We start from the raw sequence: 17618 nt of genomic DNA on the forward strand, positions 1-17618 counted from the left end.
ATGACAACCATCTTTGCCAATTTCCAACCCAATGGTTCACACAAGGGAAAATTACCAGTCTTGGCAAGAGGCAAAGTAGTTTCATCTAATTTATGGCACTTACAATAGGCTGAAGTTTGGACAGGTATCCCGTGGCTAAAAAAATTCTATGAAAGATTTAAAAAGACCGGTAATTCTCTCCTGATCCGCTAATGTGGTGCTGACCACTTTGTTGTCTATGAGTTTAGAAAACCCTGTTCCCAAGATACTAGCTGGTTTTATAGTAGAAGGGAGAATTGATTGCCTTGCAGTAAACAGGAAAAGAGCTTAAGTGGAAAGTAAAACTTGGGAGCTAAATAAAAGATGACTCCTGAGTTCTTCACTTCAGCTCGGAAAGACTTACAGGACTGCCGCAGTGCTCAGAGCCGTCTCCTGCTCTTCCCGGAATCTCTCGTTTCGGACTGTTCATGTTGCACTCGGCCTCCTTGACCAGAAAGAGCTGTTCATCCAAAGCCTCCTTCTGCAGCTGCAGTTTCTGTACATAGCCGGTTTGGGTCTCCAGTTCCTTTTCCAGGGAAAAGATGATCCTGTCCTTGGCTTTAATCTCATCCATCTGAATTAAACGACACCCAGGACATTTTATTTAACAATGCTGTAAAAAAAATGCATTTTTACAATGGTATGAGTTTAACTTCTTTCTGCTGATTGATACGGAAAAAAATCACAACTGTGACAAGTACATTGAATTTATGAATACGACAAGGCAGTACCGTACAATGAAAGGCTCTCTTAGGCTAATTAGGTGCCAAGGAGAACAACCTTTTCTCTCTGGTATATCCTGTATAGATGCTTTAATTCAATATATTGTTTGAAATGGTCCAGGTTGGTTGGAGTTAGAAAAGGAAGGTTGACCTTAAAATGAGTCATTTGTTTTACTAAATACAGATACTCAATAATCCACTACAGTATTTCCCAGGACAATCGTTGATATCCCCTCCTGTTTAGAGGAATAGCCTTTGAGTTCACCTTAAACAGCAGCAGCCGCTATGAATTGGTCATTTTTTACTGAAGAAGCTTCAGCTTTTGCAGGAGCCTAGTCATTTCCTAAGGTCAATAGGTTTGCATTCAGGTGGTGAATTTGCAGCGAATTCAGGAGAGGATATGGAACATGGTTCGTGTTATGTGGCTCTTTCCATTCTTTTCCACATGTCAGAGCAAATAGCTCTTAGCAAGCATTTTACCATTACTGTCAAAACCATGGTTGGGACCGCAGGAATGGAAAACACCTGGTAATATGAGCTACTGTTGCCCCTCCTACACCTGTGGGATATAATTATTGATCCCAACACTCACTTCTGTTAAGCCTGGGCTTGATCTCAGAATTACGTGCCAACTGAAGGCCATAAACATTCAATACCAATTGATCAGAGTTTCATTGGACTGAAAAATTTTTGCCACTCCTGGTGAGGACTAGTGAAGTTAATGTCTGTAAACAATTTTTGAGGGGAGCACAGCCATTGGGTGAAACCTTTCTTCTCATTTCATTATATTTCATGAGAATATTCAAAATGGGGATAGGATAGAGACATTTAATAAAATTGTATTATACTGTCTCATTTATAATAGATGACTTTGTACAAATCTTTCTTTACTGTGAGAAATTGTTAAATAGTCCCATTTTTCCATATATAAGTATCTGTGAGCTGTTGCCTCCCAGTCACACGATTACATTTTAGATCAATTTTGGAAGGACGCTGGGCTAAACTCTGCATGGCCCTATGATATCATCTGATAACTTTGTGAGTATTCAAACACTGTCCTGCTAATTTGGGAATGAAAGCACTGCCTTTATTTTTCTATCTCCTTGTAGAAATTTGAATCCTGTGGTATTCTTAACTGAATGGTACATTCATTTGTTAGACCTGTCATCGATGATGTCATTTACAATTTACCATAGTTCCACACCTGCATGCTCCTAGCTGGTTCGGGTGTACCCTACCTAAATGAACGTACTGGAAATTATTCCATTACTGCCAATATAATCATCTTCATCATCACCATCATCATAACTAAAATTTACTAATTTTTACTACATTCAAGGCACTATACTCAAAGCTTTATATACCTTATCACCTTTTATGACAATTCTATTATGTAAGTTCTGTTATCACCACTTTACAGATGACAACTGAGCACCCAAAGGGTTAAAAACTTTGCCATAGGCCTATGGCTCCTAAGTGGTGAAGCCCAATTTTAAATTCAGTCTTCTGACTCCAGAGCCCATTCTAATAGGCACTATGCAATATTGACTCCAACATCATACTTCCAGCATTTTCCAAAGTAGTTTTCCAGTAGTAACTGGATATTCAAAGTAGAATGTCCAGTAATTAGTGCCGATGAGTCTCTACTGCATAGTGGTTGTAAGCATGGGCTTTGGTTTCAGAATACTGAAACCACAGTTTCAGTAGTTCTAGTTCTTCCTTCCGCAGTTCTAGTTCTTAGATGGGGAGGGGTACATACCAGAATTCCCTGGGGAAATTTTCTAAACAGAACAGCTCCCATTTCCCTCCTTTCCAGTTCCAAAAATGGAGCTGGGTGTAGGGGTAGTGACAAGACAAGAAAAAGAAAAAACTGAAGACAAGTGCATCTGTGCTACTGAAAAAGTTTCCCATGATTCTCTGTTTGCACCCAGTTTTTTAACCACTCCTCAGGTAGCTTAGATTTTACACTCTTACTAAGAGAGACTGTGTGTCTACTTCAGTAGTATGCTGGTAAAAGCAAGTCGCAGAAAGAAACTACAGACCAACAGGTGGATATACTCAGAGAGTTTATATCCAAAACCATCAACAAACACAAATATTTGATGTACAACACCCTTTTCATCTACCCACCTGCTAACTCCAGAGTTCACAGTGCTGGTTCTTTCTTCATCAGCCGTTGTCATTTCAAAAACCAAAGGCAGGGCAGAGACCAATATTTCTGCACTGTGTTTGGTCTTTATTGTCAACCAGGGCAATAGAATGAATTGCAGATAAAGAATTTGGAAAGTGTGGAAAAGGCAACAATTTACAGTCACACAGTATTGCAGTACAAAGAAAATTACACATTTATCTTTTCAAAATGTTCTATGATAACCACTTTTACCTAAAATTGAAATCCTAGAGATATAATCCAAGGAATATAATTGGGTTCTTAAAATAATTGCTTAGAACCAGCAGACACAGAAAGTGTAGATTTCCTAAGAAAATATTATTGTTATTATTTTTAAAGATCTTATTTTTGCATAATCTCTACCCCCAACATGGGGTATAAGTCACAACACTGAGATCAAGAGTCGCATGCTCTACCGACTGAGCCTGCCAGGTTCCCAGAAAATACTACTTTTAGAGAAGCATCAAGTACATTCTAATAGGTGAGGGTTAATTTGATAAGATATAACTAAGGCTAAACATTCTGAGTATAAATGCATGTAAATGTGTCTTCTAAAACAATTGAATGTGGTCAACCTAGGCTTTCACATAATACTTTGTTGTTATTTTATGTATAGTGAGAGACCAATGTGGCTTTTGGTGATACATATTAAAAAGAAAGATCTGAGGCACCTGGGGGGCTCAGCTGGTTAAGTGTCCGACTTCAGCTCAGGTCATGATCTCACGGTTCATGGATATGAGCCCCTCACTGGGCTCTCGGCTGTCAGCACACAGCCTGCTTCAGATCCTCTGTCCCTCTCTCTCTGCCCCTCCCCTGCTCACTCTCTCTCTCAAAAATAAATAAACATTTAAAAAAAGAGAAAAAAGATCTAACTCTGTAGGCTTTGAAATAAGTCTTAGAAATTGGCAATAGCAAATAAACTACTTAGGAATGACATCCAGTTTAAAAATTATAAGGGCTCCTGGTTAGAATGCCCCTTATTTATTTTGGGAAAGAAGATCTATTTTAAAAATGACTAGGGATCTTATAGCTCTATTTCTTGCTTTCAGACACAGTCCCTGGAAAGAACACAGGTGAATCATTCAGGAAGCTCTCAGTGGCTGCCATTTTCAGATGGCACAGAAACTTAAAAAGCCATAGAAACTTTCCCTACCTCTTTAAAAACCCAGTAACATTTTGTAAATGGAACGCCCACAAAACATGTCGATTTTAGAAGAGTTCATAAGTTAGAATATTTTTATAGACATTCGAGAAAACAGGAATCATTGAACAGACACTCTCCATACATGTGTGGCTGGAAGAATCCAGTTTTTAGGAGAAAGGTGATTCCAGTGTCTTTTACATTTTACAGTTCCAATTTTGGCCTGGGCCTATCTGTTTATCTACCTACCTGCCTACCTATCGACCCATCTTGTGTTTTGGGTAGAGCACTCGACAAGGGGTGGGCACTCATGAGAGACACCTGGACAAGCGCGCCCGCGGCGCTCTGACACCTGCCAAGACAATGTGCCCCCGACGCACTGCACTGGGTTACTAACCAGCCTCCGAATATCTCGCTCTGACTCCCACTTGATCTTCGAGATGGCTTCCTGGTGGGACTGATGCTCGCTCCTTAGGTCCCCAGCTTTTATTTTATCCGCTTGGATCATATTGCTGAGAGCCTCGTCCACCTGCTTCTTGGCAGTTTTCAGGTCCGCAATTTCCTGCAGGAGCTTAAGGCGCTCCGCGTCAAACAGTTTCCGGGCCTCCTCCCGGGCCTCGATGGTGAGCGCTGTCCGTACTTTGTCGCTGCTGCCGTCCCGGAGAGCACACAGGGCCGACTTGAGCCTCTGGATCTCCCCATCCCGCAGCTTCACTGTCCTTGACATTTCTTGCTCGTGCTGCTTGATGAGATTCTCCCGCACGGCCTGCAGCTCCTTCATCTTCTCCTCGTGGAGCTTGGCTTTGAGTTCCGTCACCAGGACCGTGTGCTTGCGCTGCTCCAGCTCACGGATCCTCTTTGCTTCTTGAGTCTTCTCTCTCTCAAGCTTAGACACCTGAAGGCAGAGAGGTCAAAGGATGAAACGGGAGGAGCCTTCAAGGAAAGCATCTCTAGCTCGGGCCCTCTGGGCTCCTAACCCCTCATCGCTTCCTCCCAGCCGCGGTGTCCTCTGAGGGAAGGGAACCGAAGGGCCCAAAGGGGGAAATACAGCGCAGGTTGAGGAGGAAATACCTGGGGATGCTGTATTACTTTGTGCGGCAGTATCTGATGTTCCTCGGCCTTACTGTCCCATGTGTGGTCTGCAGACAGCCAGCACAGGCATCGCCCAGAAGCTTGTCAGAGATGCGCGATCTGGGGCTCCTCCTTCCCAGACCTCTAATCAGGACGTGCATTTTAACAAGTCCCCAGGTGACCGCATGCACATTAAAATTAGGACACGGAGCTATAATGGTTTTCACCTTGGTGGGGAGGAGTTCAAAACAGACCACCTGCACACCTTTTCAGGCTACACATTCCCGGCCAGGTGCAAGCTGATTAAATGTGGGCATCTTAGGACTGTTCAATATTACGATCAGATTTGTAAAATGGTGCCCAAAGTGATATTACAAAACATTTCCCCCCTTTTCCCCCTTCCTTTTTGTCTGAGGCACTGGGGGAGGTAAAAAATAAAGACAGTTGATACATTCTGAACATCATGTTTCCTTCTGTGACAACTTATACATACATTATACATACACACACACACCAGCCAAAAACAGTGCAGATCACTGGGCTGTCTCTGCCAAAGGGGTCTGGTGTCCGGAACTTTCTGCATGGTCCACAGATGTCCCATTGTGCCCTTCTCTACCTCCACTCTTCTCCCTCTCCTGCTCCCCCAACAACCAACCTGCCAAGCAGTTTAATAACTATTCCTTCCAGCTTTTAGACCTTTCAGGTACTTTGGTTGAACAAAATCTTCTGTGTTTTGTTACATTTGTAACGATAACATAGGTTTTCTTGTAGATTAGCCATGGCACTACCTTAATCTGGTGTGTGAGTCTGGCTCTGATTCAGTAGATCAGGGTGGGGATCTGGCATTTGCAGCTTGAAAAAGCCTCTTAGCAAATGTTCCTTATTTTTGTCCTCCCCCTGAACCCCACATCTCTGCTGCCTATCTTTGTCTCTCTGCCTCTGCCGTGTACCCAAAGAATCTCTCTCCTCTCTCTCTCTCTCTCTCTCTCTCTCTCTCTCTCTCTCTCTCTCACACACACACACACACACACACACACACACTAAACTAGAAAAAGGGAAGAATTAGGCAACCCCTGGAGTAATATCTGGTTGAGTGGAATTGGGTCTCTGCCATTTGTAAAATTGGAAGTTTTCGTGAAATAATTGTGAAGAGTCTCTCCAGCTGAAAAATGTTAAGATTCAAACTCCTCATTCAGACTACTGTAATTATAATACAAGCATGTGAGATTTTACTTACCTTAACAGTTTACCTACCTTTGGCTAGAGCAGGATTTTCTAAGTCCACCTGGCAATTTATGAATATTTTATTTTAAAGGCACAGCAGTTATTCCCACGTTGGTTATTCTAAAAGAACTCAGGGCACAAGGAGACTTGGCAAAATAAACAGCCAGGCATCCTTAAATGGCTGTCTTTTGATCTTGCTTCCAACTCAGGCCAAGGTCCCTTCCTGGATGCGTTTTTATTAAATATGCGCTAGAGCTGTGCTATCCAGTCTGGGGACTACTAGCCACACCAAGCGCTTGAAATGTCCCAGGTCAGAATTGAGACTTGCTCTAAGTGAAAATACACACCAAATTTTGAAGTCTTAGTGTAAGACAAAGAATGTAGAAGTCTTAGTAATCGTTTTTATATAGATTAGATGTTGAAATAGTATTTTGGATAAATTGGGTTACATAAAGTATCTTATTAAAACGAGGGGCGCCTGGGTGGCTCAGTCGGTTAAGTGACCGACTTGTGATTTTGGCTCAGGTCATGATCTCGAGGTTCGTGAGATGGAGCCCAATGTCTGGCTCTGCACTGGCAGCACAAAACCTGCTTGGGATTCTCTCTCCCTCTCTCTCTGCCCCTCCCATGCATGTGTGCACGCGTGCTCTATGTCTCTGTCTCAAAATAAATATTAAAAAAAAAACAATTATTCCTTTTATGTTTTATAATTGTGGTTACAAGAAATTTAAAAATTATATACATGGCTTGCATTTGTGGATCCCATTATATTTCTCCTGGACAGCTTTGGTCTAGGGTTCTTGGTGTGTTGAATGAATGAACCTGGCTTTCCCCACGCTGCTGGTGACACTTCTCTTAGTAAAGCCCAAGTCTGACGTGATCTATGTACTTGCTCAAAAATCACCCAGGGCTCCTTTATGTTGTAGAATGGAACCCCTACACCTCAGCTTTGCCTTTCAGGCTCTCAGAATATTTGGCTGGGGTGCCTGGGTGGCTCAGTCAGTTGAGCAGCTGACTTCTGCTCAGGTCATGATCTCATGGTTCGTGAGTTCCAGCCCCACATTGGGCTTTTTGCTGACAGCTCAGTGTCTGGAGCCTGCTCGGATTCTGTCTCCCTCTCTCTGCCCCTCCCCCACTCGCCCTCCAACTCTCTCTCTCAAAAGATGAATAAACATTAGAAAAAAGTGAAAAAAAAGATTTGGCTGGACTTCCAGCTCCCATTTCTGCTCCTGCTGTACCTCTCCTCACCTGTCCCATACTGCAGGCACGATTAAGGAGGATTATGCTCTTTCCTGCACATGCCCTGAATCTCTGTACCCATGTGCCTATGGTTTTCTCTTCCTGACCTGCCCTTCCCTCAGCTCTCTTGGGGATCCTATCATCACTCGTGGCCAGCTAGATGTCACCTTCTCCAGTCATACCACCCCGACTGCCCAGGACAAACCTCATTTCTCCTGCTAATGTCTTTTCAATGCACTTGGCTAATACCCCCTTACTGCTCCTTTCTGCATTTTTCTTTATACTATGGGTATCGTTTTTTGCATACTTATCTGTCTTCACCACCTCTTCTCCTGCTCCTACTCCAGACTGCAAACTGCTCAAAAGCTGCCAACAAGCCTTGTTCATCTTTGTCTACCCAGTGGTTGCCAGCACAACACATAATAAAGAGCCTGAGAGTGTGTGTGCAATTAAAGAATGTATGCCAGTATGTTTCCCTGGCTAGCCCTCTAACCAGAGGCAAGAATAATACATCCTGTCATATGGTTTAGAGAACACAGACTCGTAGGGTTTCTTGGAGCAACCGCTCATCCATCACTTCCCTGAATAAAACAATCAAAGAAACAAATAAACAAAAGACCATCACATAGAAGAATGCCTGTCTTCTGCTTGATAATTCTCTCAGTGCTTCAATAAGGACAACCTAAACCTTACTCCCCATTTTTCTATAATAAACTCAAGTGACTAGACTATGGGTTGATAAACCACAGCCCATGAGACAAATAATTTCTTGCCTCTATTTTTGTGAATAAAGTTTTACTGGAACACAGTCATGCTCTTGCCACAATGGAGTTCAGCGGTCTCAGAGAGATTGGCCTGCAAAGCCGAAAAATCTGTACTATTTTGCCCTCTACAGAAAAAGCTTCCTGATTTCTCTTCTAATAATGCAGTTTTTGTGAAAAAAGAGGGCTTATTTTTCATTGATTTAGAAGCTCTGATAATTTACCCTGCACTTGAAGTTAACTTTACTTCAAGTGATAAGAAATTAGTTACCTTCAATTTCAGCAGGTTGTACTTACGTTAGGCCTTTGGAACATCTTGACTATAAAGGCTGGCAGGTAGCAACTTACTTAACAGAAATTTTAGCAGTTCTTTTGAGAACAATAAATAACTAGTAAAAAGGGACAAAGGATAAGTAATTCTGGGTTTGCATTTTTATTTAACAATCTGCTATATCTAAGGAAGTTGCTTTATCCCTCTGAGGATCTTTGGTTATGCTTACAACTTACCCATAACAGGATTATTTTGTGGGTTAAATTAGATAATGCTTGGGAAAGTACCTTGAACTGTAAAGTACTATGAAAAGGAGGGTAATATTACTGACTATAAGAGGACATATCCAGGACCTAAAATTATTTATGTCAAACTCTCTGCAGGGGTCTTAGATTATTTCACATTGTGATTCTGTCATTTCCCTCAAATTATAAACACTGATCCTTTGTGTGTAGATTGGAGATGAATAAAAAAGAAAAAAAATGAAAATATAGGTATACAGAAAATATATTCCAACCTGAAGAAAAAAACAAATACAAACACTGGCCTTCTTGTCCATCACTTACAGGAATCCATAGAACTCAAAGAAAATTCAAAGGCATTGATTGATTACATTTGACATTTTTCATGTCTGCTTATTTGGTTGCCATAGAAACTGGCATTTTTGCAGAATTTCTAGGTATGACTTGTTTTTCTAAGCTTGGGAGAAGTGTTTGACTATGAAGGAGACACAAAGGATGTGATTGACATTTGGGAGGGGAAAAAAAGCCAATTAAAATTTTTGTAGTAAAATAATTTTCTGAAAATTATTTGCAGCTCAGATTGTACTGGTAAGAAAATGGACTTTACCATCTTAATGTAAATGGTACCCAAAAAGAGAAAAGACTACTCCTGAGTAACAATGAAAAATATAAAGATAATACTTGAAGTAGAAAAAAAAAATACTTGGAAGAAGAAAGAATCCATTTTGATAAGTGGAAATATTTCAGACAAAAATTTCCACTGTATCACATGATAGCATTTATTGGAGGTTTACTGTGAGTTTGGCACCTTCCCAAAGGCTTTACACACACCACCATGTTTACCCTCAGCAGCTCTGTGATGTAGGTAACGTCTGTGTCACCTGAACGTCAGATGAGAAGCGTGAGGACTGGTCTCTGTACAAACAGAGTGTGAAGAAGACTGTGGAGAGACCAGTGTGGGCCAGGAGACGGGTCTGGGTCAGGTCCTGGACCTGCCTGCTCACTTTGAAACCTCCAGCAAGCTCTTTACCAACCCCAGCCTCAGTTTTCTCATAAGTAAACTGGGATTGGGGGCCTCATTCTCATATGGTTGTGAGGGCTGACTTAGATAATGTTTCAAAAGTCCTGTGCAAAAGCTGGAACACCTGGGAGATTAATAATTATCAATAGTTAAATAGCACAGTGTTAATTTTGACAGATATTGTACATATTAATACTATTATATCATGCAATGCTATATTAATACCATAATATCATGCAATGCTATATTAATACCAACAACATAAATATAAAAACCCATATTATCAGGCTAAGACTAACATTACTATTATATTAAGACTGTAATAACTATTTTCCTAACAGATACAGATGTTCAAAGGTAAAACTGGGCCTCCTAGGTATGTCTTGAGTTCCCTAGTATTAGCAGCATCTACTCTTAACTTGGAAGAAACTCAGATTATGTGTGTGCAGGAGTGGGGGGTGGGGTGAGACAGGACAAGGGGCTGAGCAGTGAGCAGGTATCTGAAAGATACAGAGGTTTTATGGAAGAGAACAAATCCCTAGGAAAATGTAATCTTACTGAGAAGAGCTGACACTGTGACAGAAGCAAGAACATTTATGACTATCCCACAATGGTCTCGCATTGTATCTTCCGTTCTAGTCTGGCCTTTGAAAAATGCCAGTGTAAATTCTGCCAAGATAAAGATGGTGATGTTTGAGCTTTGACGTGACCTTAGAAATCTAGGTTTAAAAATTGGATGGCCTTGTCCAAGATAAGGAAGTTGAGAGGTTATCAAGGCAAGACAAGCTAATGTTAAGCTTTGGTGTGGATTATCTGCCCTGGATGTTCCAGGAGATCGAAACTCACAGTAAGCAGGCAGGGGGTCTCCCAGGCACTAAGTACCACTCAGTCAGGAGATGAGAAGGAGGGAAAAGCTCCCACTATCACAAGGTTGCTTATAAGGGCAATTTTCTACGACTGGGAAGGTACAAAGGCTTCTATTGTTGCATTTCTTACTTTTAGACATTTAACACTTCCTGAAAACAAAACAAAAAGTGCATAAGGCAAGAAATATTGCCTCCCAAATTGGGGCCTTGAATGTGGAGGCTCCCTAGCAGTCACCTGAGGACAAGAGTTGGCTGATTTTCTGGGAGTCCTGGAGGCAACAAGATATTCAGTATTACCCAGGTCATCCGGGAATTCCCATTTTGGCTCCTTCCTCCACTTGCTGTGTCATTGGGAGCACATCAGTTAAATGAGTTAAGAACTCATTTTCTTTTTCAGAGAAATTGGAATAGTAATTACACCTTGCCCTCCTCCCAGGCTCGCTGGGAGGTCTGAAAGTGTTCTGCAGTCTGAGGGCTGTTCCAGTTGTGCAAACTCCTGTCTGGAGCTGACTCCTCCAGACCCTGCAACCCAGGCCTGCTGCTTTGCTGCCTCCAGCGTAGAGCCCTGTTCTCTGCTACCTGGGCCTCCAAGCCCTCTGTCACTGTGCCCTCGGGGTTCACTGGAGCTGTAGGCTGCCTCTGAGGAAAAGTAGGAAGCCCTAGGGAATTGGTGAGTGGATTTCACATCTCACAGCAATCCTCTGTGAGCTCACACCCTGGGCAGTGGATCATGGCCTCACGCTGTCCACAAGAGAGATAAACAGGAAAACACCGAAGCCTAATGGCTCAGAGGGCTGGTCCAAAAAAGAGACAGACCTGGATGGAAATCCTTTCTCTGCTCAAGCCTGGGGCTTTCTACCTAAATAAATAAATTTATGCCAGGGAGTTGTTGGGAAAGTTTCTAAAAGGCAACATGAGAATGTTCTCAACAAGTAGCAGTGAGCACCTCCTTCATGCCAGGCAGTACTCAAATCACTGAAGGCATCTTCCCTAGGGGGGGACCTTAAGCACACATGGTCTCTTACCCATGAGAAGGTTACATTATACTGAGAGTGAGGGAGTCAGCAGGCGATACATAAGCAGAACATGATACCTTCAGACAGTACAGAGTTCTATGACACAGGTACAGCAGGGTGATGTGACAGAGTAAATGGATGTAGGGGAAGAGGCATCACCTAGACCAGGGGGCCAGGGGACGTCTGACCCCTGAGGATCCTGAGAGCTATCTCCATGCAGGAAGAGCTGGAGCACACAGTTGCCTTCCCTGACGTAACCCTACCATTCTGGAAGGACTGTAGCGACCCTATGCTGTCCACAATCCGCTCATTTTATAGACATGAATGTGCAGGCTCAGAAATGACAAGGACATACAGCACAGAGGCCTCACTCTCTGTTCCCTCCTACCCACCACAGGGGCCTCCCCAGTTCCAACTTCTCAGTCATTATGCTTGGAGTTCAGTCAAAACGACCGACTTACCTGAATTGTTATTCCTATCAGTGCTTGGCAACTCTTGTAGACAAATTTCTACTAACTATATGTTGATTGTGTCTAGTATTTTTGTTTCATTTCCCCCGCAGTGGAAACGCAGACATCTATGGGGGAAGGGTTCATCTACTCCCACCCCCAACACTTTGTTTCTTCACTTGTAATTTGCATAATAGTGTAGAACAAACTTCTGCCATTCTTTCTTTCTTTGCTGAAGGTTTCCATTTTTTTCCGGATCTTTAAATTTTTTTAAGCTTATTTATTTATTTGGAGAGAGGGGCAGACAGAATCTCCACACTGTCATCGCAGAGCCCAATGCAGGACTCGAAATCATGAACCATGAGATCGTGACTTGAGCAAAAACCAAGAGTCAGACACTTAACCAACTGAGCCACCCAGGTGCCCCAGATCTTCCCTTTTTTTATATATTAAATATAATTTATTGTCAAATGGGTTTCCATACAACACCTAGTGCTCATCCCAACAGGTGCGTTCCTCATTGCCTGTCACCCACTTTCTCCTCTCCCCCAACCCCCATCAACCCTTCAGTTTGTTCTCAGTATTTAAGACCATGGGGGAGGGGAAGGGAGAAAAAAGTTACCTTCTTATTTTTTAAGAGCATAGGTTCTGTAAGACATGGAAATAACCTAAGTCCATCAATGGATGAATGGATAAAGAAAGTGTGTGTATATATACATTATATAAAGTACATATACACAATAAAATATCATTAAGCCACTAAAAAGAAGGCAATCTTGCCATTAGCAAGAACACAGTTGGACCCTGAGAGTATTATGCTAAGTGAAATAAGTCAGAGACAGAAAAACAAACACTATGTGATCTCACTTGGATGAGGAATCTAAAAACCTTGAACCCATAGATACAGAGAACAGATTGGTGGGTGTCAGAGGCCGGGGGTTACAGGTGGGAGAAATGGGTAAAGGCGGTTAAAAGGGAAAAACTCCTAATTATAAGATGAATAAGATGTGGGAATATAACGTACAGCATGGTGGGTATAATTAACAAGACTGTACTGCATATTTGAAACTTTTGAAGACAGAATGGCACCTGGGTGACTCAGTTGGTTAAATGTCCAACTCTTGATTTCAGCTTAAGTCATGATCTCACGGTTTGTGGGATGGAGCCCCACGTCAGGATCTTAGCTGACAGCGTGGAGCCTGCTTGGGATTCTCTCTCCCCCCCCCCCCTCCTCTTTTGTGCCTGCAGACTCTCTTTCTCTCTCTCTCTCAAAATAAATAAATAAACTTTTAAAAAAGATATAGAACATTTAAAAACAAGAAAGTTGTGAAGAGAGGAGATCTTAAAAGTTCTCATCACAAGAAAAAATATTTTGTAACTATGTGAGGTGATGGATGTTGAGTAAACTTCTTGTTGTAATCATTCTTTAATATATACATATGTCAAATCATTATGTTGTACACCTAAAATGAATACAATGTGATATATCAGTTATAGCTCAATAAAGCTGGGGAAAATGTATCAGAAAAGAAAATAAGAGAATAGACTTTGGAGGAGATGCAAAGGGAGTGGAAGAACCAGTTCTGCCACCTACTAACATGTGACTCCAGGTAAATTATGTTACTTCACTGAGCCTCAGTTTCCTCATCTGTAATATGGGGATAACAACAATGGCCACCTACACTTGAATCATAATACTGAACATGCTTGACACAAACTCACTATTCAAGACCAACATACCCACACACATCCGTATGAAGTAGACACTGCTATTCTCCCATTTGACAGAGGAGGAAAAGGAAACAGACGGATTTTAAAACCTCCTCAGGGTCACCCAGGTGCTAAGTGAGAGAGGTGTAGTGATGTCAGGATGAAATGTGCTTATTACAGTGTGTGACAGATAGTACACGTTCACATTCAATAACGTGTAGCTATTTATATAATCAGTTTAAAACATTCATGACTCTGTCTGCAGTGTGTTCTGTAAATGTCAGTGGGAAGATGTGTCTTTCTGGAAAAATGAGTAATGCTCCATCGTTCCAAAGGTTTCCCCTCTTTACATTGCCCATTTCTCAGTAGCTGAATTGTGATTTTATCATGATAGCCTAGGAGCCAAACTGAGAGGATGAGTTCCATCTTGGCATTGTCTATATTCTCTCTCTTAAAGCCTGGGCCTTTGGAAACACAATCATATTTATTTTAATAAAACTGCTTTATGACTTGCTTGCCCTCTAAATTCCCTTTGCTCTTTGGGGAAGGCTGCTGACAGGCGGTGGGGCTTTGTTTTAGTCCCTGTGCTGGGACTGTAATTAACTGCCACAGAGAGGGAGACTGGGGGCAGCCAGCAGAGAGAAGGATAAGGGCAGTGCTTTTCTACATGAGCTGACTTCCAGGCTCTTGTCAGAGGAAGGGGAGGTTACATTTGATCTGCTGGCTTAGATACCAGTGCCAGGCCCTGAATAAACAGGTAGCCCTGTCCACGCTCAAGACTTCCCCCTTTTAAAAGACTTGAATGTGTGCAAAATTGGCAGTGGTAGGGTCTGCAGGACCTCTGCCTTTTGAAACCTCAGGAGTCTGCTCTCCGTAAATCAGCATCAGTTTATGGCTACCGTTCTCCAGATGGACAGGCTTCTCCCATGAATGGAGTTTGTCATCCTGTCATTACTACAATTAAAGGAGTCGGCCTCCCTTGAAACATTATGCTGCCCCGGGGAAAGTTAAAACTGGTGAAATGTTCATAGACTGTCAGACCTGGAAGGAATCTTAGAGTGGTATGTTTGCCAACAAGAAGGCAGAGAGCCACCTTCATGGGGACTGCCTGGACAGTCTGCTAGAGGTACAAGTCCTGGCCCTCACCACGCCTGCTTTATCAGAATCTTTGCGCTGTGGGCCCAGAGATCTCAATTTTTAATGAGTTCCCCCAGGTTATTCTAATGCACAGTGATGCTTGAGAGACAAAGATATGCAGAGACACATTCAGTCACCTGAATTACGGGTCAAGGTATTGAGACACTTAAATTTGTCCCCGAGGAGAGATAAACACAAGGCCCTGGTCTACTGACTCTCAAATGAATGTTTCTGTTTTGTTTTATTCTCTTTGTTTTTATGATATCACGTCCCTTTTGCTTCATGGAAAAAAGCTTCCTTCACAAATTTTACAATGGGGTCTGGTTATCCAAGGTTAAGCCTTAGCAGAGACAGGAGGCAAGGGGCTTTGGCAGATCCAAGCTTTATTATTGCTGAAACCAGGAGAATAGATATTTGGGAAAATAAATAATTTTAAAAATTGTTTAAGTTTATTTATTTTGAGAGAGAGAGCAAGAGCAGGAGAGGAACAGACAGGGAGGGAGACAGAATCCCAAGCAGGCTCCACACTGTGGACACAGAGCCCGATGTAAGGCTCGAACCCATGACCTGGTGGAAGTCAAGAGTTGGATGCTTAACTGACTGAGCCACCCAGGTGGCCCAATAATTAATTTTTTTAATGTTTATTCATTATTTTTGAGACAGGGACAGAGTGTGAGCAGGGGAGGGGCAAGAGAGAGGGAGACACAGAATCCGAAGCAGGCTCTAGGCTCCGAGCTGTCAACACAGAGCCAACCACAGGGCTTGAACTCACAAACCGTGAGATCATGACCTGAGCTGAAGGTAGGCGCTCAACCAACTGAGCCACCCAGGCGCCCCAATAATTAAAATTTAATAGTAATGTCAAGGAAGAAGATATAGATAAAAAAGAATAAGGATATTGATTTTTGATCTATAGCTAGATCAGGAACTTCTATTTGTGTTACAATAGAAAGAGTTATCTACATAGGGCAACTTTATGCTGGCAGTTGCCTGGTTTGGAGGGAGCAAAATGTCTCCTGTATGTCAGATATTTGAAAATACTTTCCTGTCTGTGACCCTATTTGATATCTGCACCACTCTGGAGAGATAGGTGTTAGCATATCCAGCTAAGAGATGAGATTCAGAGGAGTGAAGAGACTTTCCTAAATTGAGTTAGCAACTGACTCAGGTACAGAGGTATTAGAAAGAATATTACTATGAATAATTTTTTAGGAGTATACCAGGTGCCTGGCATCTCTCTGAGCATGTGATACGAATTTTCTCATCCAATCATCATAAGTGCTTTACATACTTGCCTAACTGGAACCTCATCAGAGCTCTTGAGATAGTAGGATGTTGCTGATGAAGCTAAGGTATAAGGAATGAATCACCCTTCATTCATTCCTCTGCTCAGTCGACAAACCCAGGCTAACCTTTTCAGTTCTAGACATTTATTTAGGTTCTGGGGATAGAGGTCAGGTAGGACTCTGCTTTCTTGGAGATTACACTGGACAGCAGAAATAAGCACTAAACAAGTAAATAGATAAATACAGAAATCACTATTAAAAATAGTGCTATGGAAGTAACTGGGCATGAGAAGTGTACTATCTTAGAGACTGCGACAGATGGTAGGTACCAGAGCTGACATAGGAAAGAGGTACACAGCTGCCTGGGGGCAAAGGGGCAAAGGCCCTAAATGTGATCAGTGGATATTTTGATCCAGCAAAGAGGATATAACAGAGTCATCCGGGGTAAAGTACTGTGAGATTGCTCATTGAGGGGCGGAAGAGATATCCTGTAGTGGTAGGGAAAACCCTTTGGCTTTGAGAAAGGCAAGAAGCCGCTGAAGGGTTTGAGAAGAGGAGTGACCTGATACGATCTATTTTAGAAAGGCTGTCCTGTGCCATACAGGGAAGAACCCATAGAGGGCAGGGCGGAGCTCGCCCAGGACAGGACAACTAAGAAGTGGTGGGAGGGCGTGAGGGTGGAGGTCGTCTCAATGATTATACCTGGTTTCCTGAACCAGGCTTCCTGAGGAGGCAGAGATCAGTCTCATGAGCATGTTATTTTCACCTTCTGTGAATCCTGTGCTCGAGTCCTGCCACACACACACACAAGAGAATCTCCATAAATACAGGGGTCGTTGCTCTTCTCAGAAAATGGCAGAGAGGAGCCACTGGGGTGGGCCAGCAGGCAGAGCTGGGCCAGAGCCGCTCTCCAGGCTGTGGCCCCAAGGGGCCTCACTCACCTTGGACTTCTCCTGATGCAGCTCTATCTGGATGTCAGTGAGCTTGGTTCTGAGGTCTTCATTGGCAGCTTGAAGGGCGACGATGAGCGCTTCGGGCTTCTCGCCCTTATTTCGCCCTTTCTTGGACATTGTTCCTTTCTAAAGGGAGTCTGCTGCTTTTTAATTCCTTTCAAACAGGTGCTGCCATGTTACTGCTTCTTCTCCTGGGGGCGATGTTTCAGCATCTACTGCGTGGTGCTCCTTGGTAAGGTCTCCTCAGCCGCTGCCCTGGAAGCCCTGATTGGAGGCAGAGACAGCGGTTACTGCTGTGGCAGAGACCTGGGAGAAGTGCCA

At 42.7% G+C, this 17618-nt stretch overlaps 1 protein-coding gene across 2 annotated transcripts in view; it reads right to left on the reverse strand.

Moving 5' to 3' along the window:
* The window catches only part of JAKMIP2 (janus kinase and microtubule interacting protein 2), a 68162-nt gene extending 50748 nt beyond the window's left edge, over positions 1–17414 (reverse strand). For both annotated transcript variants that reach the window (XM_047860133.1, XM_047860125.1), the window contains exons 1-3: positions 17286–17414; positions 4449–4946; positions 383–592 (exon numbers count right to left, since the gene is read on the reverse strand). In XM_047860133.1, the coding sequence (XP_047716089.1) occupies positions 383–592; positions 4449–4946; positions 17286–17414 (837 nt within the window). The remainder of the gene's footprint in view (positions 1–382; positions 593–4448; positions 4947–17285) is intronic.
* Between the last annotated feature and the right edge of the window lie 204 nt (positions 17415–17618).

This window comes from Prionailurus viverrinus, chromosome A1 (assembly GCF_022837055.1).
Source record: "Prionailurus viverrinus isolate Anna chromosome A1, UM_Priviv_1.0, whole genome shotgun sequence".
In the NCBI taxonomy this organism is placed as follows: Eukaryota; Metazoa; Chordata; class Mammalia; order Carnivora; family Felidae; genus Prionailurus; species Prionailurus viverrinus.